This window comes from Plectropomus leopardus, chromosome 21 (assembly GCF_026936395.1).
Source record: "Plectropomus leopardus strain MGB_pleo_1.0 chromosome 21, ASM2693639v1, whole genome shotgun sequence".
Classification (NCBI taxonomy): Eukaryota; Metazoa; Chordata; class Actinopteri; order Perciformes; family Serranidae; genus Plectropomus; species Plectropomus leopardus.
The window spans coordinates 27,387,693-27,409,517 of record NC_142196.1 but is presented as its reverse complement, the minus strand read 5'-3'; the positions used below and the strand labels follow the sequence as shown (position 1 = coordinate 27,409,517).

Sequence of the window (21,825 nt, the reverse complement as noted above, 5' to 3'; positions counted from 1 at the left end):
TGGATCTGCTGACACAGTTTCAGTAATTGTGGTGATTGCGTCACTTGATAAACAGACTGCTGAATTTGGGCAGCATGGTTGAAAGAAAAAGCGAGAAAGTAAACCTGAAAATAATGTTTCATGTTTGTGAGGTAATGTTTATCTAAAATAATCATGTAGAGGCGGAAAGAGACAAACCAACTGTTGCTGTAAAGCTGGAGGAACATTTGTGTCATGCTGCGTGAATATCTCCCCTCGTTGGAACAAACAGTCCCAAAAACAAAAGATGATGATATTGACGAAGACATCGGTGAAAGGCGGCTGAGGACACGGACGTGAATGACACACGATGTACACAAACAACAGACCTGATAGATTAATAATGCGGTCCGTGTGGGACGCAGCAGACGAGCGGTTGGTCATTGTGGTGGAGGGAGGGTCTGAGCGGCGGCAGCAGACTGCACAGACACAGCGCTGTGAGGAACGTGTGAACGTGTGAATCAGACTCTCGGTGTGTCCGTGATGTTTTTAAGCAACTGTCACCAGCAAGAAACGGCCAAGAAGCTGATGTCACGGCAAAAATTTCAACAAGTTTTTTAATCATTCGACACTCGCAGCAGATTTATATGTTTCCTCGTGTCAGGCTTCAGTTTCTCAGGCGGACCACAAACCCACGTTACATTTCGTATTATTGCACCCCCTGACAGCGGTCCTAGCCGAGCCTGTGATGTCCTAAAATACTAGAATTGTCCAAAAATTCTTAAAAATGGCCTTAAATCATAGACATGTCTTAAATCTGAGAAATGTCTTAAAATCTTAGAAACATCTCAAATCCATGTACTTCCTAAAATTCTGGAAATGTACTAAAATCCAAGAAACATCCTAAAAAACAAAAAACATCCTTAAATCCAAAAATCCTAGAAATGTCCTAAAGACCTAGAAACGTCAACCTGAAGTTGTTGAAATGTCCCAAAAACCTAGAAACATACTAAAATCCTAGAAATGAGTATGGGATGTGATAAAGTGATAGATATATATATTTGCGTGTCATCTGCATAATTGCTGTAGGCGACTTTATTATTGTGTATTATTTGGCCTAATGGAATTATTTTATTTTAATTTATTTGCAATTTCCCTTCAACATCATTCCAAACTATCCACCTTCATCTCGTCTCTTTATAATGCAGCTCTTTTTATATTTATACCTGAGCAGTGTGTGTGTGTGTGTGTGTGTGTGTGTGTGTGTGTGTGTGTGTGTAAAACAGAGCTAATGTAGAACGAGTCCGGTGCGTCTCGTTTATCCGACTTCCTGTCCTGATGAGCCTCAGGTGGGGCGGAGCGGCGCTCTGCAGCTCTTAACTCGTTACGGAGACGATGAGCTCTGTTCGCCGGCGATCTGCCGTATAAATTATTACTCTGCACTTATCAAGTCTTCAGAGAAAGTCAGAAGTCTGCAGCGTCTTTTTCTTCCACCGTCAGCAGCAGCAGCCAGTCCTCAGAGACACACAGACACACACACACACACACACACACACACACACACACACACACACACACACACACACACAGGCGTGTCAGTCTAATTAACATGTAGACGTCTTTATTAAGGTAATAGGCAGACGGCTCTTTTCTCATTACGGAGCGCTCAGGTTGAATCACTGTTTGGAATCACTTCACCTCTCTGCCAGCCATTAATCACGTCTGACGCCTTTAAACATCTCATCTTATTCTGTTTTTTTTACCCGTCTGTCACTCAGCGGGGAGAAAATGAGGAGAGGTCAGCGAGGCGCCGTGGCAACGGGAGAGAACAACAAGGAGGGGTCAAGGAGTTTATTGGCAGGGGGAGTAAACGACAAGGAGGAGGTCAGACTGTGGCGCAGTAATTAAAACAAACAGTGAGGAGGTAAAACAAGGAGGGTCATCATAACAGCACGCCAGACACACGCAGGGGTCAGACAGGAAGTTGTTACACCGCCACACGTGTGTGTACACATGGTAGGATGAGGTCTGACTCCGTGACACAATGTTGTGAGGACGGAGGATCACAATTATTTTGCCCACAGAGTTAAGGGCCGTCCACGGCAAGAACAATAACTACAACTAAAACTACTATCATCACTACAACTATAACCATCATTAACACTATTACTATCACTACAACTATGACTATCATTACTATCAAAACTACAACTATAACTATAACTATCATTATCACTATAACTATCACTACAACTATCATTATCACTATAACTATAACTGTCACTACAACTATAACCATCATTAACACTATTACTATCACTATCACTACAACTATGACTATCATTACTATCAAAACTATAACTATAACTATAACTATAACTATCATTATCACTATAACTATCACTACAACTATGACTATCATTAACACTATTACTATAACTATCACTACAACTATGACTATCATTACTATCAAAACTACAACTATAACTATAACTATCATTATCACTATAACTATCACTACAACTATAACTATCATTACTATCAAAACTATAACTATAACTATAACTGTCATTATCACTATAACTATCACTACAACTATAACTATCACTACTATCAAAACTATAACTATAACTCTAACTATCATTATCACTATAACTATCACTACAACTATCATTATCACTATAACTATAACTATCATTAACACTATAACTATAACTATCATTATCACTATAACTATAAGTATCATTATAACTCTCACTATAACTATCATTTTCACTATAACTATCACTAGAACTATGACCATCACTTTAATTGTAACTATTACTATATCTATAACTTTCACTATAACAATAATGATCACTGTGACTATAATGGGCTGTCTATAGCTATCTAACTATAAATATATCTATAACTATCACTATAACTATAAATGTAACTATTACCATACAATAACGTAACGAGCATCCACACTGACGAAGGATAAAGTTGTGTAAACAAAATCACCAGATGTTTTTCTTCACAATTCTCCTCAAACAATTTGAGAAGAAAATCTAATTTTTTCTGTAAAAATCAGTGCAAGAGACCGTGTGGCTGCATGTCTCGGGTCAGATTACTTTTTTGTGTCATCTGCAGCCCAATAATCAGTCATATAAGCGTTCGTGATTGTGACTGAGTAATTATACCATGTTTAAGGTTGTTCCTAAAACATAGGATAGAGTTGCAGTTAAGAAGCCGATACTTTAAATAAAAGTAAAAACCAGGCAGGATATGTGCCGCAAAACTAAAACTAAAAGAGGTTTAAAAAATATCAGCAGAGTTGAGAGAAACTTCAGCTCTGTCTTTGTCTTTGTCTTGACCACGTTCACATCCACACAGTCACTTGATCCGTGGTTAATTTAAAAATATTGATTGGAGCAGCTTTAAATCCCTGAGAAAAATTGCATTTCAACCAACAGATGGTCCCTCCACCCGAGGGGAAACACTGCGGTACGACGTGAAATTAAATATATAATCCACAAACTGTACAAAAGTAGCATTTGTGCATGAACACAAACACGCACGAAATGATTCCCCTTTAAAGAGCAGAGGGGACGATCACTGTGGAGTGTTTGTCTTCAGTTTGAGGAGGATAAAATGCTTTCACCCCAACATTTCCCAACTGTGATGGAGGCAGACAGATGGAGAGGCAGACAGACATTTAGATCTGCAGGCAGCAGAGCCAGAGACACACAAACACAACTACACAGCCTTTCACACACTCTGACATGCAGTAAGCAAACACACACACACACACACACACACACTCGGTGGTGTTTGCGGAGGTGTGTTGGAGTTGAGGGGATTTCCCTCCTTCTGCTGGTGATGTTGTCGTGTCTCATTATCCAGTTTGTAGTCCAGAGAGGACTCGGTTTATCCGCCCGTATGGACCCACATTTTAATGAAAAACAGGGACGACGAAGGGTTAAACAGTAATCAGAACACGGGGAATAAGGAGCGGCCGAGGGTTTCTTTGTGTTTAGAGCGGAAAACAAGGAGAGGAAAACAGGAGAGAAGCACAAAAGGAGAAAGTGCTGAGTACATGACCTTGATCGTTTTGTTGACCTCACATTGCCCGTTGTGTTTACATCCGTGTTTGTTTACGTAAGCATATCACCGGCATTTTAGCCAACATGATGCCAAAATAAATAGCAGGGTTTTCCTCACATTTCTTTACTCTTGGCCCAAACGTACGCTTGGACTTAACGATGAACTGATTAGATTTTGGTGTTCGAAGGTCAAGGTCACTCTGACTTTGCGCGTTTCATTCTTGTCAGTCAGATTTCTTGAGAACATGTTTCTTCAAATTTGGCACAAACACCCATGTTAAGTCATTGATGAACCGCTTAGAATTTGGTGGTCATAGGTGAATGGTCAAGGTCACTGTGATCTTGTCCGTCAAATTTTTCTTAACCAGGTATCTCAAGAACAGCTTAAGAGAATTTCTTCAAATTTGGCACAAACGTTTACTTGGACTCAGTGATTAACTGACTAAAATTTGGTGGTCATAGGTGAAAGGTCAAGGTCACTGTGTACTCTTCCATCACATTTTCCTTGACCCTGTATCTTAAGAACAGTTTGAAAGAACTTCTTCAAATTTGGCACAAACGCCCACTTTTAGCCGTTAGTGAACTGATTCGAATTTGGTGTTCATAGGTAAAAGGTCAGGGTTACTGTCATCTCGTCCATCAAATTTTCCTTAACCTGGTATCAGGAACAGCTTGAAAGAATTTCTCCAAATTTGGCAAAAACGTTTTCTTGGATGCAATGATGAAATGATTAATGTTTGGTGGTTAAGGATCAAGATCATTGTGACCTTTGGGCCTTCTAATCCTTGTGGACGTAATGTCTCAAGAATATCTTGATGTTTTTTTTATTTTTTATTGATTTTAGGGGTCAAAGGTCAGACAATGAGCAAATACCCAAAAATGAGCAAAAATAATTATAATAGAAAAAAAAGGTGGGTCTACGAGAAAATTGCCTGAAAATTAGCAGACACACCCCCACAAAGCAATTAAACAAAAAGCATTAAAAAGTGTCCAAATATTATAATATTATTAAATATAAATATATTTTCGTATAACAAAATTTCATTCAAATAGTTTAAATAATTATGAAAATAGTTTTTTCCAACATTTCATTTTCTCGTTGTTCTCTGTTTTTCAGGTCATTTTCTTATCACCTTTTACCTTTTTTATCAAACCAATTCGTTCCCGTTAAAAAGGTTTCAGTGATCGCAGCACAAGAAAACTGAGGGTTCAGCGGGTTAAATGATGAATTCCAGTTTTCATGTTGGACAGAACAAAGAACCGAGGACGTCCAACATGGCGCTCAGAGTTTGGCGAGTGTAAATCAGTCATATTTCGCCACATAAATCCAGGTAATTCCTGCGTCTTTGCTCGTCCTTCCTCTGTGTAACCTTCGCCTCCTCCGCGGCTCTCTGCCTCCCTCGTTAGCCTTTTATAATCTGTGCCGGCGTTCAGCGACTGTTGATTATCACTGTGTGGATGACAAAGTGTCTTAACCTCCACTAAACACGGGATCAGCCCGCTAAGCTGTGTGAGCAGCTCTGCCGCCTAACCTCGCCAAAGCCCGGCCATTCCCCGGTAATCCGCCCCTAATTACAGCCTGATCTCTGCGGCGTGGCTGATTGGTCCGGGGACGCTCACACACACACACACACACACACACACACCTGCGAGTGTGAGTGTCGGACGTACGCTGAGGAGAGTGAAATTAGAAGAAACACAAGCGGGAGTAGGAGGTTTGTTTTTGGAAACAGTGGGAGGCTGCGTCATATACCTGAGTGTCAAGTTTAAAGTGGGATTTATGTTTTTAAAAACACAAAGAACTACAGTATTTGTGGAATCGTGACTCATGTTTGTGTTCGCCCACGCAGGCAGGACGAACACGAGTCCAACAAAAACATTTCAGAATAAAAGAGGGTGACCGAAACTGACGCTTTTTAATCTATTTTCTGCTTCAAATACTTTGAGATCAGGTGTAAAAGCAGAGAGCTGCTGAGCAAACACGCTGACAGACGCTCTCACGGTCGTCTGCATCAACGGCCAGCGTCACCAGCATCGATGATGTCACCGGATGATTGGTCAGGTCAATATTTGGACATGCTGCTGATGGATTACGCGTCGTGTTTGTCTTTACTCAAGTTCATCTGCTGCAGTCAACGGTTTGTCTTAAAGGAGCAGTCTGCAGGGTTTATTTTCTCTTTTAACTCAACTTAAGATCCACAAAATACCTTAAGGTTTTCCTCAAGTATGACACCTAAGGCTTAATTTCTCCTTAGCTGAGGAACTTTTTTAGGGGTTTTTAGAGAATTCTTTAAAAGATTTGTTTGCTTAGTTAAGGAAAAACCGTTAAGGCATTATTGCATCAAAAGAAATCATCCAGCAGTAAAATAACAGTTTCAGTGGAAACCATTTCTTTGCTTCCACTCAATCTTGTAAGGTCTTTTGTGCAACGTTTTTAACAAATTTTAAAGGAACTGCTTAACTATAAGACTGAGATAAGGAGAAAACCTGTGATGATTAAGTAAATATTTTAAGGAACCGTTAAGAGTCAAGGGTGTTTTGTGCAACAGATTTTAAATAAACCGTGACTCATATTTTAAGGAATAGCTTGAGGTGTTTTGTGTCATCAGCCCAAGGACATCAAATACTTACATGAACATTTTAAGGAACCCTTAACCTGGAATTTAAGGAAAATCTTAGTGCATGGTGCAAATAGCTTTTACCTTAAATTAACATTATAAGGACCCTAAAAAGAACACTTGGGAGTGTTTTTCTTAACCATTTTATTTAATGGAAACCTTAATCTAGAATTTAAGGAAAATCTTAACCTAAGGTGTTTTATGCAGCTGGACCTAAAATGCTCAATGAACATGTTAAGGAAAGCTGAGCATGCCGGACCTGGACTTGATTTTACAAAACTAAACTAACTGAGCGGACACTGAAACACTCACAGAGGTTTTAGTTTCAGTCAGGTTTGTCAGCACAGTAATGTTTGCATTGTAATGTGTAATCTAAACTTCCTGAAGCTTCCCTCCTTTATTACAATCAAAAGTAAATAAATAAAATAGGACTGAGTCTAATAAAGACTGAACATCTTTGAATAATGAAAATGAAAACAGCAGCGTGGCTCTGGGAGCTGATGAAACTAAAGTGAATTATAAACACACGCTGACGTCCACTTTAACTCGCTCTGATTTATCCCTCAAGTCTGTTTTCATTCAACGCTCAGTTTTTCTCTCCCGTGTCGCTCAATCTCTGACCCCCTCCGACTGCACTGATCTATAAACGGAGAGGTAAACCGGCGTGTTGCCTGGTTACTAATCACTCTGCATAATTTATGTGGCGCTCATCACTAATTCAGGCGGCCGGCTCAATAACAGGCCGACTGTTTGGGCTCATATTGTTTTCATAATCTATATTCATTACTGGAGGCCGATTCAAAGCGGCGCTCGCTCTGCGGGGAGAGTTCACGTTCGGGAGTTCAGACACGAAGTCTGCGCTCGCGCTCAGAGTGACAATGAGCCACACAGTCGGACGCAGCGACATCCGTCCATCGTCATGGTTACTGTCAGCACTTTGTCAAAGTTCTGGATGAAAACTGGAAAAAAGGAAAAGAGTCAAAGTTATATTTTCAGTCGTCGGTTTCTTTGAGCAAAATATTAAATGTTTCATAAAAGGCTTTTAAAACCTAAAAGGCTTTTTAGGAAGTGCTGAATCAGTCCGCTTTCTGGAGCTCAGGGAGACTCAGCCGGCTCTGCTCTGGGGCCAAACTCACGGCTGCCCCGTACATCTTTCCAGGGTTTTAGGACATTTTGTAGGATTTGGGGGCATTTCTAAGATTTTTGGACATTTTTAGGATTTTAGGACATTTCAAGACCTTTCTAGCATTTCAGGACTATTTTAGATTTTAGATTTTAGGACATTTACCAATATTTTTTAGAATTTTAGGATATTTCCTGCATTTTAGGATGTTTTTAGGATTTAAAGACATTTCTTGTATTTTAGGACATTTCCAATATTTTAGGATATTTCAAGCATTTTAGGGCATTTCAAGGATTTTAAAATCATGTCTAGGATTTCAAGGCTTTCTAGTATTTTAGGACTTTTTAAGGATTTTTGGACATTTTAGGAAGTTTTCCAATATTTTAGGATGTTTTTAGGATTACATTTTTAGAATATTACCGTGGAAATGAACATCAGGTAAAGACAGCGGGTGTGTAACAGTGAGTTTAAAGAGCTTCAGTTGGTGTTAATTGACTGATTGAAGAATCCGGACTCTTTGAGTTGCTCTGCAGTGAAAATCACGTACCTCCACATTTAGTGTTGTTGAATTTTTTAGATCTGAAGAACTGAAAGATTTTCGTGGTGTTAGAGAACATTTTCCTTTCAGACCATTTAAAAACCAATCAGATCATCTGAAATATGCATCGTCACAAATCTGAGAATAGGGCTGTTTTTCTCATTTCATCAAGTTTCGTGGTTCTCCTTTGGATTTTTTTTTGCAAAATCTCCTTAATGCAAAGTTTCTCTGACTGTTCTTGTTCTTGTTTTTGTAGGCTCATAATCCGGCATAGTTTGTAATTGCACTTTTTTGTTTAATCCCCGTGTCACTTTGAGTTCAAATGTCGACCAAGAAAAAGTCCATTTCCGCTCCTTTTCTGCCCGTTTGACTCCCATGTTGCACTGCAGTCATATTTGCCTCCTCACGAGCTGCCGCTGAAAGTCTCCATCTATAAATCATGGTGCTGGAGACTGGTGGAGGCTGCCAATAGTCCATTTAGGACGGCTAATGGTGACGGATGAGTGTGTGGCTGCGTGAGGTGTAGCGAGGTGAAAAGATGAGCCTCCGAGGGTTTCGTATTAACGTGTTCCTCTAACTGGTCCAATACGGCGGCTGTCTGAAACTGGGACTGATGGGAGCCACCAGGTCAACACCAGCACATAGTCTTTTATTTTGAAATTTCTGCAAACCATCACAGAGTCTTCAGGTCTTTATTAAAGTAAAAGCTGAACCATTTCACATAAAGAAAGTTTAACCCAAACTGGATGTCTGTTACAGCATCTTTTTTTTCTGTGCATCAAATAAAGCAACACACTCCATAATTACGCATCAATTTTATAATTGAATTCTGACTACATATTTTCCATTTTCCTTATTTAAACCTTTGAACTTTGAGCAAATTGACACAATTTCTTCCCGAATCATGGGAATAAAGTCAAGGGAAATGTTCAACAAAACAAAGTTCACAAATTAGTAAATATAGAAAATTATTTTTTTAAAATAAACTGTCCATGAAAAAAAATGATAAAAGCGTAAGAAAAACTTTGTGATTATAATAACTATATATTTGAAATTCTACTAAAGAACTATTATAAATTTTAAGCACCTTTTTAACTTTTTCAGAACGGTTAAAAGTTATCAGAACAAACAAAAAAAAACAAAAAACAGCACATGAACTGTTTTGCAATGTTTGAGCAGCTGGAAAAAATCTGTTAAAGTGCAGCCAAACAAACTGAGGTTGTGAAACTGAGGTGAAATACGCTTTGCTGTATTTCAGACACAGACCTTCATTCAGTCCAGCCCCGTCCCGTACAGCAGGCCTCTTTCATGGCTGATTAGTGGTCAGTGGAATTATAAGGCAGTAGAGATGTACAGTAAAAACTACAAAATAACATAAAATTAAATAAAATATAATAATCCCAGATAGAACATAAGTAAAGGAAGTGCCTCGCATAAGAATATGCAGAAATATTGAGAAAAAATATATAAATACATAAATGAATAAAAATACACAAAAAAATTGTAATTAAAAAATTAAAAAGGGTACCAGGCCCAACTACTGAAGACCTAAGGACTAAAGACTGCCATCTGTTCACAGACGCACAGGCAGTCATTTCCTTTAAAAAAAAAAAACTAACATCCATCGGCGTGCTCCTGTGAACGTTATCGCCGGAGGAGAAGTCGCAGAACATCACTCAAAGGAAACACATTGAGTTTTATCGACATTTCGAAAAGTATCGCCTAAGTTTTGCAGAAATGTGTAAAGAAAACTCGCCTAATGACATTTCCAGCCCGCGTGTGATTTGAGTTACGAGGAAACAGATGAGCAGCAGACTTTACGGAAAGAGGACATAAAGTCTGCAATAAGGTGTTAGCCGAGCGGAGAGGATAAGTGGATGGAGGGATGAAGGAGGAAGTGTGGGAACAGTGATGGAGTGCAGCGCAGAGCGGAGGGCTGGAGTGAACGAGTGCAGGTGGAATTAAAAGAGACAAAAGGAGCGATGGTGGAAATGTGGAGGAGAAATGGATTAGGCGAGAGGGAGGATTGATCTGACTGGAGGTAAAAAAGAGTGGGAGGAGGAGAGAGCGATGGAGGGAGAGGAGAAAATGAAAGGATGAAAAATGTAAACGTAGAGGGAAAAGGAGAGGCGAGCGATGGAGGAGAGTGATGGAGGAGGGAGGTGTAGAAAGGAAAAAGAGATGGAAGGAGAGAAAGTGTGATTGAAGGAGGAGGAGCGAGTGATTGAATGTGAAAGACGAGAGCGAAGATGTGAACTGCATCAACAATGAGAGTGAATCAGAATTAGTGTTTGACGAATAGTAAACGGAAGAAAATGTGAACAATAGAAGCAGCAAACTCAGTCGAAATAAATGAAACAAAAACATCTGAAATAACATTAAAATCAACATAATGAGTAATAATCGATCACTTTTTAATGGGAATATTGTTATTTTTTCCTCCACAATTTTAAATCAGCATTTAATAATATGAAAAAGGTCTTTAATTTTAGCAAAGTCTTGCTTAGTTTTAGTAAACATCATAAGGAACTTGGGCATCTTGTCAAAGTCTGTCACATTAAAGTCTAATTTTGGACGTTTCTCAGATTCTAGGATATTTCTTAGATTTAAGGGATGTTGCTAGGATTTTAGGACATTTTAAGGATTTCAGTAGATTTCTGGGATTCTGAGATGATTCTCTGAATTTAGGACGCTTCTAGTATTTTAGGACATAAGTGTCTTATTTGGACCTCTGTCGGGGGTGTGGGGGATCCTTCACTGGCCCTTTTTTTCAACAAGCTCTATTTTGATGCTGTTTTTTGAACTCTGACACCTTATGGAGACTAAAAGGACAAAAACAATTCAGTTTCAATCACTTTTGTTTTTATTGTCAATTAGAAAATGGTTGGGGGCCACCAGGGGCCCTACTGGGCAACAGGTTTGGCCTGTGGGCCATATGTTGAGTATCACTGTTTTATACCCAGCAAAATGATCTGCTGCTCCGTCTGTGCCCAGAGTATGCTCTGCACTCCGGTATTCATGACTCTTTCAGCCTTGATTTGGTCGGACATTCTCGTGGATTTTATCCCAGTTTGGTCCATTTATCTGTGGTGTTTTAGCTCTTATTTGCTCCAATATTCATGACTCTTTCAAACTGATTCGGTCAGTCTTGGTCTTGGGTTTTACCCCTTTTGGGTCAAATAATCTGTGATGTTTTAGCCCTGCTTTCGTCTGATATCCTGTGGAGTTACAGTCCGTTTTATTCCAATATTCTCTTGGGTTTTGTTCCAGTTTGGTCCAAAATGCTCTTGTGTTTAACCTTGTTTTATCCCAATATTCTCGAGCAGTTTAGCCCTGATTTAGTCCGATCTGTGACTGCTTTCACCCTGATTTGGTACAACACCCTGTTGGGTTTTATCCCAGTACGCTCCAATAATTTGTTTTGTTTTAGTCCAATTTTCTGCAGAGTTACAGTCCGTTTTACTCCAATATTCTCTGCTGTGTTCGCTCTGATTAAGTCCAATATTCATGGCTCTTTTAACTCTGATTTGCTCCGTCAGTGTCTTGGGTTTTATCCCAGTCTGGTGCAATGTTCTCTGGAGTTTCAACCGCGATTTTGTCCAATATTTTCTGATCTTTTAACCCCGATTGGTCCGTCATTCTCTTGGATTTCATCCCAGTTTGGTGCATCATTCCCTGGTGATCTAGTTTTAGATTGATCCAGTACTTTTTGGTGTTTTGTTGATTTGCATGAGAGCGTAAGAAACTGCATTGGCCATCAGACTGATCAGAGGTTGTTACGTTTTATCGACAGCTTTTGTTCTTGTTTCTTTTTTTGTGCGACAAATCCTCTGAACACGTGAGTCTACATACAGATTGCACATTACTCACACAGACACATCACTGCGTCATGTGATTGTCAAACAATGACGTCATCGACAGACGGCCATACGACTTCACACACACACACACACACACACACACACACACAAAACTCCCATCGCCCAACCGCCGACAGCTTTCCTGATTGGCTGAGGGAGGGGGCCTGGCATTGCAGAGCTGTGTGAGAAAAAAGAGGGAGGGCGGTGGGGGATGTCTCATCACACACACACACACACACACACACACACACACACACACACACACACACACACACAGTGATGGTTGCTCTCGGGCCATCTATCCTGTCTTTGTGTCGTGCAATCTGTTTTGGCTGACGTCTGTGCCACACTGCGGCTCAGTTCAATGATGTTCTGCCCACACACACACACACACACACACACACACACACTCTCGAGCATCAGTCAGGCTCCTCTCTCGGCTTTCTTCTCGGCTGCCTGTACGTCAGCGTCTCATGCGTCAGACGTGTGAGAGCTCTCGGTTAGCCGCGGCGTCGGTTAATCTGCTGGCAGCTCTGTGGATGATGCTCTGCAGCTCACCGACTCTCTCTGTTGATCTCGGTGGTTGAGATGATCCAGACGTGCCGACGGGCTCGAGATTCTCAGATGTGATGCAGCGAATGGCGAAGGCTCGCCGCTCTGACACTCACAACCTGATGAATACACGCTCCGGGAGTCAGAAGCAAACAACCCTGCAGCCCGAGTACGAGGCTGTGGAGGAGTGTGGCCTCTGAAGGTTACAGACAAGTCGACAACTTCAGAGTTTTCAGACCGGTCCTACTCTGCCAAACCTCCAACCAGAGCACGCCAAGACATTTAGCGTAATGACTGGTTTTAAACTTACATTTATTAAAAAGTGCAAGAAAATGAACTAAATATTAGAACAAAAAAAACATTTTTCAAAAGAAATATTGAAAAAAAAATGCAAAGAAATGACCTGAAAGAAGTATTCAGAAGTTTTGTAAAACTATTTTAAATATGTAATTTTTGATAATTATCCAAAAATTAGCAAAAAGAAATCTCTTTTAAAAAGAAATCTCCAAAAACACAAGGAAATGACCTGAAGGATGTACACAAATAATAATAATAATAATAATAATAATAATAATAATAATAATAATAATAATTTTGTAAAACAATTTTATATACTTATTATAATTGCCCAAAAGTTAGCAAAATTGTTTAAAAGTGCTAAATTCCCTTAGAATTAGAAAAAAAGAAAACAGTTTTTAAAAAAGAAAAGGAAATGACCTGAAATTTTAGGAATAAGAAAAGTCACTGGAGTTAGTGAATGTTTTCTTTCCTGTCACATTTCAAAGAGTGAGATTTAATGAGCGTTTTCCAGTATTCGATATTTTTGGTGTTGACAGCATTTAGAAATACCTGCTGAGAGGAAATTCGGCAACATTTCAGAGCTGCAAACTCTCAGACGCCAAAGATCTTTTATTTGCTGTGAGCTCCTTTTTCCACGTCACATGAAAATGTTTGCTTAGTCTAAAAGATACGTTTGTCGGAGGGTTAATTTCTTTAAATGTACCGTGAGGTGATTAAAAAAATGTCACTTTGTCTTCACGACATAAATCCGGGTTTCACCGACAGTTTTCTGTGTCTTTAGTTTGCTTTAGGTTTACTCTCATTTATCGGCGGATCTGGTTTTAAATTATGTTTGAACTGGTGTTAAATAAGATTCCACTTGCAGAAACCTGCAGTCGCCTCATCTAATTACAAGTGGTGTTTTCTGTCACGGCTGCCTATGTAATCATTACACTTAATCACAATCCAGCAGCTTAAAACCACAACCGCCACCGCCGCCGCCGCCGCCGCACAGTCTCTAATAATGCGGTCATAAATATATTCATGGCAAATATAATTAGGAGGAATGGAGACAGATGAGAGGAGCGGAGGAGAGAGAGAGAAAGAGATGGAAAATTATGTTTTATCAGGGAGGGACCAACAGCAGGGCGGAGGAAAAAGAAGAAAGAGAGAAGAGGAGGGGATTTAACCCTTTGACACCTGAGCAAATTGTCTTGATTTCTTTCAAAAACACGGGAAGATGTTACAAGTTACCGGCTACAAGAAAAATAGCTGAAATATAGCACAAAAAAGAAGAAATATTGTTAATAATGATAATAATAATGTCTGTTATAAATGTAGTTCTTTGGACATTTTTAACTATTAGGAAATTTCTACAAATTTGGCACAAACGTTCATTTGAACTGATGAACTGATTAGACTTTCATAGTCAAAGGTCATTCTGACCTCAACTGTCTCATTTCTATGTAAATGATATCTTAAGAACAACTTAAGGGAGCTTTTTTTTTCTTCCAAATTTGGCACAAACGTCCACTTGGACTTTATAATAAGTTGATAAGAATAAGATGATCAAAGGTCGAGGACACTGTGACCACTTCTGTTCTTTTATAAGCACAATATTTCAAGAACCCCTTGAAGGAATTTCTTCAACTTTGGCACAAAAGTTCATTTGGACGTGGTGGTCAAAGGTCAAGGTCATGCTGTTATTGCATTCAACTCACTCGTGAATGCAATAACAGCTTGTGAGAGTATTTTTTTTTCCAAATTTGGCAAAAACATCTGCTTGAACTCAACAATAAATCGATGAGAATGTGGTGCTCAAAGGTCAAGGTCACTGTGATATCATGATTCTCGGCAACAACAAAAAAGTATTCATGTTTTCACAGACGTGGATGTAAACTGTAACTAAAACGTGACCGGTTCGTGGAGGCAAACAACTGCGAGGCGGTAATTCTAATTTTTGTCTTGGAGAAATGGTCGTTTATGAACTTTTTTTTAGTCTCAGTTTTTGTTGATGGAAGATGAGACGAGATTTGGGATGTAAAGCAGGAAAAAGGGAGAATAAAATGCAAGAAACAGGTGATGGAAATAGATTAAAGTTCGAGAGAAAACACATTAGAGACTGAGATTGTTGAGGTGAGGAGGAGAAACGATGGGAGGCAGCCAGACAAACTATTGAAAAAAGAAATGAAAGAAGACAGACAGAGACTGGCGAATTAGAAAAAGAAGCAAAGACAAAGTAGCAGAGAGGAGAGAGAAGGAGGTGAAGAAAGAAAAAGAGAAGAAAGGGCACGTAGGAGGAGGACGAGGGGGAGACGGGTCGCAGATCTGATTGATTGTGCGTTATCATGAAGTGGAGATTTATTCCAGCGTGTTCCCTCATCTCCGGCGACCCCCCGACCCAACGCTCATTAGCATAGAAACCACATTCCCCATCTGCTTATTGGACCAGCAGCGACAAGACCAGGATGTAAAGGAGGAAGTGTGTGTGTGTGTGTGTGTGTGTGTGTGTGTGTGTGTGTGTGTGTGTGTGTGTGTGTGTCAGCGTGCACGGCGCTCCGTGGACTCGTGCACACACCTCCGAGGAGGGGCAGGCAGGTTACGCATCATCATAATAAGCAGAAGCATTTTCAATCAAAGCAGGTAATTCCTCCTCCAGCTCGCTTGCTGTCCACCTCTTGTTCTCTCTGTGTGTGTGTGTGTGTGTGTGTGTGTGTGTGTGTGTGTGTGTGTGTGTGTGTGTGTGTGTGTGTGTGTGTGTGTGTGTGCACGTGTGCGTGTGCGCGCGCTCGTGGGTGTGTTTGCTCATTAGTGGCGAGCCGTTTGAATGCCCCCACGCACAAATATTTAGAAAAATGTCCAGATTACATCCCTCTCCTCACTCGGCTGCTGACCTCAGAATATGAGTCTGAAATACAAATAGCCGCCTGTGGCCGCTGCTGCCGCCGCCGCCACCGCCGCCGCTGCTGCACACAACTAATTACTCCTGCAGATTTGTGTAAAAGTGATAATACGGGAATGTAATCTCTCCCTCATCGCCTCTTTTTCTCTCTGCGCTGACACATAATGCCTCTCTCAGGCTCAGCGTGGCCAGCAGCATATTAACATCTGAAACGAGCCCGAAACAAAACACCAAAAACCCCGTCAGAGAAATGATTCATGTCAGGGTTTATTTTACTCTCTGAAAGCTGGCGATATGTCGTTTTTCGTGTGCTTCGTTCAGACGCCTCTCACAAGCTTTTCGACCTTTGATTTCTTTCAAAAACGTAGGCGAAAAAGGACCAACTTTGCAAGAAATGTCAAAGAAATTGAAAAAAACAACAAAATTACTTAAAAATTAGTGTTAAAAAGAGGGGAGAATTACCAGCAAATAATAATAAAAGAAAAATCTATGTAATAATATATATATATTTTTTTATTGTTTGTTTTTTTTCTTTGCTAATTTTGGGCCATGTCTCGTTCACGTGATGCTGATTTCTGTCAAAAACGTGCGAAAAAAGACCAACTTTGCAAGAAATATAGTAAAACTTTAAAAACTACTTAGAAATGAGTGTTAAATTAACTAACTTAACTCTGGACGGTTTATTTCTGTGGTTCCACAGTTTTTTCTGCATTAAATAAAACACGTTATTCTCAGATCTCTGATATAAAAACGACTGTACTGCTGACTGAGAGCGAAAACGACATCCCATAAGTGACCCTGACGCCGAGAAACTGCTGCAGGACCATACTGAACACTGGCGTATTTTAATTTGAAAGCATCTCCACTTCCTGAATTGACTAACTTCAGATTTAATCCCACGTTTCTCTCTCAGGCTTAACGTTTTTTGGTTTTCCGCTGTGCGTTTTTAAACTGCGGATCACGGCCCAGACAGAGGTCACAGACTCCGGAGGGTCGACACATCAGAGAGGAAACAGGTTTGTCTCAATTAGTCTTCGTCCCAGAGAGAGAAACCACTTCCCTCTCATCTGGCTCTCGGGCTGAAAACGCCTGAAATCCTCGGAATTACCCATAATCCTTTATTCCACCGAGTGTTTGCCCTTTGCTTTGACCTGCCTCGAAGCGGTTAAGGAGTTTTGTTCTGAAATGAGAAATGTGGCGTTTGAAAAACTTCAGCGTGTCTGCAGCAAAATGATTGATAGCACAGTGAAGACGGAGGCCTCTTAAAGGGCCGAAATTCAACTTTGACACTCAGAGATTATTTAAATTTTCAGATAATTTAAACAGACTTTTATCGTGTTTTATCTCGAGACCTGCAAACCTGGACTCAGTTCTGTTTTTTAGATGAAGTTACAATTTATGGCAGAGAAGCTGATTTTACAAAATTATTTTATTTCAGTATTCGCTCCAGAAGTTTCCCACTTTCTCTTTGTTTTCCCTGATAATATTGATAAAGTTTACTCGTGCAGCTTTTTCAAAACACAACAAATTTAAATAAATCAATTTTGTCTTTTGTCAGCAACTGTTTTTAAATGTGCTATATAAATCAAGTTAATATTATTATTATTATTGTTATTTTAAGACAAAGTGCTTTGACAGGCAAGGCAAAGGCAGGAATAATAAAATAAACATTAACAAACAAGCCAGACAGAAAAATATCTATAAAAGTAAAACCAAAACGTCAATAAGAATAAAGCAAATAAAAAGAATAATCTCAAAATGGAGTTAAACTATTAAATGAATAAAATATAACAATAAATCTACTAAAAGATGATTAAAATAATCTAAAAAATAATATTGGTGGTATAATTAGGATTTGGTGTTTAAAAGTCAAGGTCACTCTCATTTTTGTAAACCCGATATGTCAAGAATGCGGCAAGGGAGATTTTCAAATTTGGCACAAACACAAACAAACACAACCTGATTAAGGTCAAAGATCATAGTAATCTTGCATCTGTCTCATTCTTGTCAATACAATATGTCAAGAAGACCTTGAGGGAATTTCCTCAAATTTGGCACAAACGTCCACTTGACCTCAAGGATGACCTGATTAGAAGTTAGGGTTCATAAGTTATGGTCACTGTGACCTTGTGTCTTTCTCACCCTTGTGAATGAAATATCTCAAGAACACCTTATGGGAATTTCTTCAAATTTGGCACAAACATCGATGTGGATTTCACAGCTAACTGATTACAATGTGTTGGTCTAAGGTCGTTGTGATCTTGTATCTGTTGTATTCTCATGAATGCAGTTTCTCAAGAAAGCCTTACGGGAGTTTCCTTAAATTTGGCACAAACGTCCACTCAGACTCCAAGATGAACTGATTAGAATTTTGGGTTCAAAGGTCACGGTGACTTGGATTCAGTGATAAACTGATTAGACTTTGTTGGTCAAAGGTCAAAGGTCATTGAAATCTTGCATCTGTCTCATTCTCATGAATGCAATATCACAAGAGGGCCTTGAGGGATTTTCCTCAAATTTGGCACAAACATCCAGCTGCACTTGAATATGAACTGATGAGACGTTGGTGGTCGAAGATGCACGATGAGGAATCTTAATGTGTTTTCTGTGAGTGTTTTTATGTTAAAACAGATATTTCAAATGAATTCAAGTGTTGTGCATTTTCAGCGTTTTCTTGTAAGAGTGTGATGCAGCGTGGACTCGCACTGCTCCTCGTCTTCACCTGGACTCGGTCATTTAGGCAGCCATGTCTGCATGAGTGCCCTTGAGCAGCACGTTTTACGCCTGCTGGTTGCCTCCAGGGAGTCACGCTCGCTGATTCGCTGAGCGCATGCAGAGCGGAGGAGAATTTCCCTCTCGGGCAATCAATAAAGTATCAAACAATAACTGGAGTAATACGAGCGTGTGAGTGGGAGGCGAAGGTTGTGTTTATTTATTGACCGCATTAAGTTGAAGAGTTGAGTAATATGGAGGAGTCCTGCCTCGACATATCTCCGGCAAATCAGCAGGAACAACAGTGGCAGGCTGTTTGCAGCTTGGCTTGTTTTGCTCATTTTTATCTAAAAATCTTTAATTCTTGTTTTTGGACGTTTGCATTACAGGCCTTGCTAACATTATGTGATGACACCACTGCAGGGGGTTTTCTTGATTTAGCAACATGCTTTACAACAAAATTACATAGAGGTAAAAATAGTGTGGAAAATTCATATAATTAAGGAAAATACAACTCTTTAAAGAGGTGCAGCAATATCTGTCAATGTGTGACAATGCGTTGAAAATGCAAAGTCAATGAAAAGTCAAAGTTTTGAAATGTTGTCCTTTTTCCCCTTCTGATTTAATGCTAAAATCGATTTAACTGGAATTCATTCTTGCAGTTTTACTTGAATAAAATGTAAGTGTGCGTCCAAATGTAGCTAGCTTCCTTTAAAGCTATATTTTAGGATTTTTTTTGTCCACTGGAGGGCAGACCATAACATATCCTTACCTTACAAAGAGGCTAATGCTAATATTTGAGCTTTAATAATATTAACGTTGTTTTAAAGTCATGTGTGCCGCCTGATGGATCCTTTCTTTTTGCTCAGTTTTTGGTCTCCACCACCTCCTGAGGGAAATATCTGTGTCTTTAGCTGCTGAACGCTCCGCTGCGTTCACTGAGACTGAACCACAGCAGCAGATGAAGTGTTAGCTTGGGTGTTAAAAGTTTATTTGTTGGTTTTTTTTGCAGCGGGGGCGGGAAACAAGGCGGGCTGGGCGTTCGGCCTCGGTCTGGAGAGGCTGGCCATGGTCCTGTACGGCATCCCGGACATCCGGCTGTTCTGGAGTCAAGACGAACGCTTCCTCAAACAGTTCAAGCTGTCAGACATCCAGCAGCCCGTCTGCTTCCAGGTACAAACACACGGCTGTTAAAAACACGAAGAGTTAACACGCAGAAAGGCTGTTTTTGTATCTGTGAGGCTGAGTTTTTGGTTCGGAGGCAAAACAAGATCAAGAGCACAAAAGATAATTCTTTACTCAAGGTCTGTTTACTTTTTAAAGCATTCAGCTGAATTTGGTGCTTTTCTTTGCTCCACTATGAGCCTCATTTTTCAACTTTTTTTTTTTTGCCAGATTACAATTTATATAATAACAGATCATAAAGTGAGCTATCAATGTTTTTTTTTCTTAACTGACTTTTATCAGTAAGTTGGACAAACATAATAATAATAATTCTTTATAGTTTAGTTCATTAAAAAGCAGATTTAAATAACAACAATAACATGATATAAAAAATCAAAAAATGTATAAAATCAAATAAAAAGTTAATTTAATTTAAGACAGAAGAAGGCAAAAAGAAAAAAAACCCACAGAAATAAATAATCACAAAAATGAATTACTAAAACACATTACATACACACAAAATTTTTATATATATATATATATATATATATATATATATATATATATATATATATATATATATATATATATATATATATATATATATATATGCTAACAGCAGCTGTGGTTGAGGTGTATTGTGGGTAATGTAGGCAGCAGTTTTATAAGAATCTGTGTGATAAAGGCAGACGATATTCAGCTTTGGACCTTTTTATTCTTTTCACCCCGAGTACGATGATGTTAAACGTGGTCAGTGAACCTTTAATGATCTTTATTTGCTCTAACTGAAACATAAATAATGTAAAATAAACTTTGAGTTACAGTTTTTCTATTTAACCTTCTCATTTGACATTTCTTTCCTTCGCTCTTTTGCCCTCTCCTCTGTCGTCTTTTATACCCAACAGTTACTCTGTGTGTGTGTGTGTGTGTGTGTGTGTGTGTGTGTGTGTGTGTGTGTGTGTGTGTGTGTGTGTGTGTGTGTGTGTGTGTGTGTTCTAGCCTCTTAACCTCATGTATAAAACATTTTGACAGTGGGGGCTCACATCAGCTGGCACCAGTCACTTCCTCCTGACCCCCCCCCACACACACTTCCTCTTACACACACACACCACACACACACATACACTGGGGTGTGTGTGGGTTCACACAGCGGTTACTCTGTCCCCACTAAAGGTGTTTTTGTGGCCTCTCGTCTTCACTAATGAAGAACATTTCAAGTGACTGTCGGAGGGCAGAGAGGAGGACAAAGAGGAGGAGGAGGAGGAGGAGGAGGAGGCAGAAAACGGTCTGAGAGAGAGGAAGGAAGTATTAAATGAGAGGAGAAACACAGGTGGGACAGAGCAGTTACGATGGACATGAGAGGAGGGATGTAAGAATAAAAGATTCAGGGTCCGAGGCAGCTTTATGTGCTTTACACAGCAATAAAATATAAAAACATACGTACAGAGATATCATATAAAAGGTCAAACCAATTACCAAATGATTGTTTTTTTAATTAAGTAAAAAAATCAGCATTAAAAATAGCAATAGTGCAGACAAACCCAAAAGATGTGAAGGATGTGAGCTGAGGACAGACGCTGATGTCCTGCTGCTGTCCACCTCACAGTCCTGTTAGTTTTATGTAATAATAATAAGAAAAAATACATTTTAAAAAATAATTATAATTATAATAAGGGGATCAAATACAATTCTTTATTTTATTTATTTATTTTTAAAAAAAAAATAAGATTTTGACTTGATTGGTTTTCACGTCTGTGAAAATTGTAACTCTGGATATTTCTCATTGACTATTTTATTATTATTAATAATGTATTTATTATGAACAATGTAGGAGACAAAGATGTGATATATGTCAGCTGAGGACAGACGCTGCTGTCCCGCTGCTGTCCACCTCACAGTCCTGTTAGTTTTATTGATGAACTGGGTTCCTCCAGAGGGACCAGGGGAGCACGGCTCATCTCCTGCCCAGGGTCAGAGCACCTCTCCTGGGCCAGAACTCCCCCCCCCCCCCCCCCAGCCCTCCGCACATCCACA

The 21,825-nt window shown here is 39.5% G+C and overlaps 1 protein-coding gene across 3 annotated transcripts in view; it reads left to right on the top strand.

Annotated features, from left to right (window-relative positions):
* Positions 1–21,825, top strand: part of fars2 (phenylalanyl-tRNA synthetase 2, mitochondrial) — a 136,356-nt gene that overhangs the window by 75,138 nt on the left and 39,393 nt on the right. For all 3 annotated transcript variants that reach the window (XM_088072178.1, XM_088072176.1, XM_088072177.1), the window contains exon 9: positions 19,640–19,800. In XM_088072178.1, the coding sequence (XP_087928304.1) occupies positions 19,640–19,800 (161 nt within the window). The remainder of the gene's footprint in view (positions 1–19,639; positions 19,801–21,825) is intronic.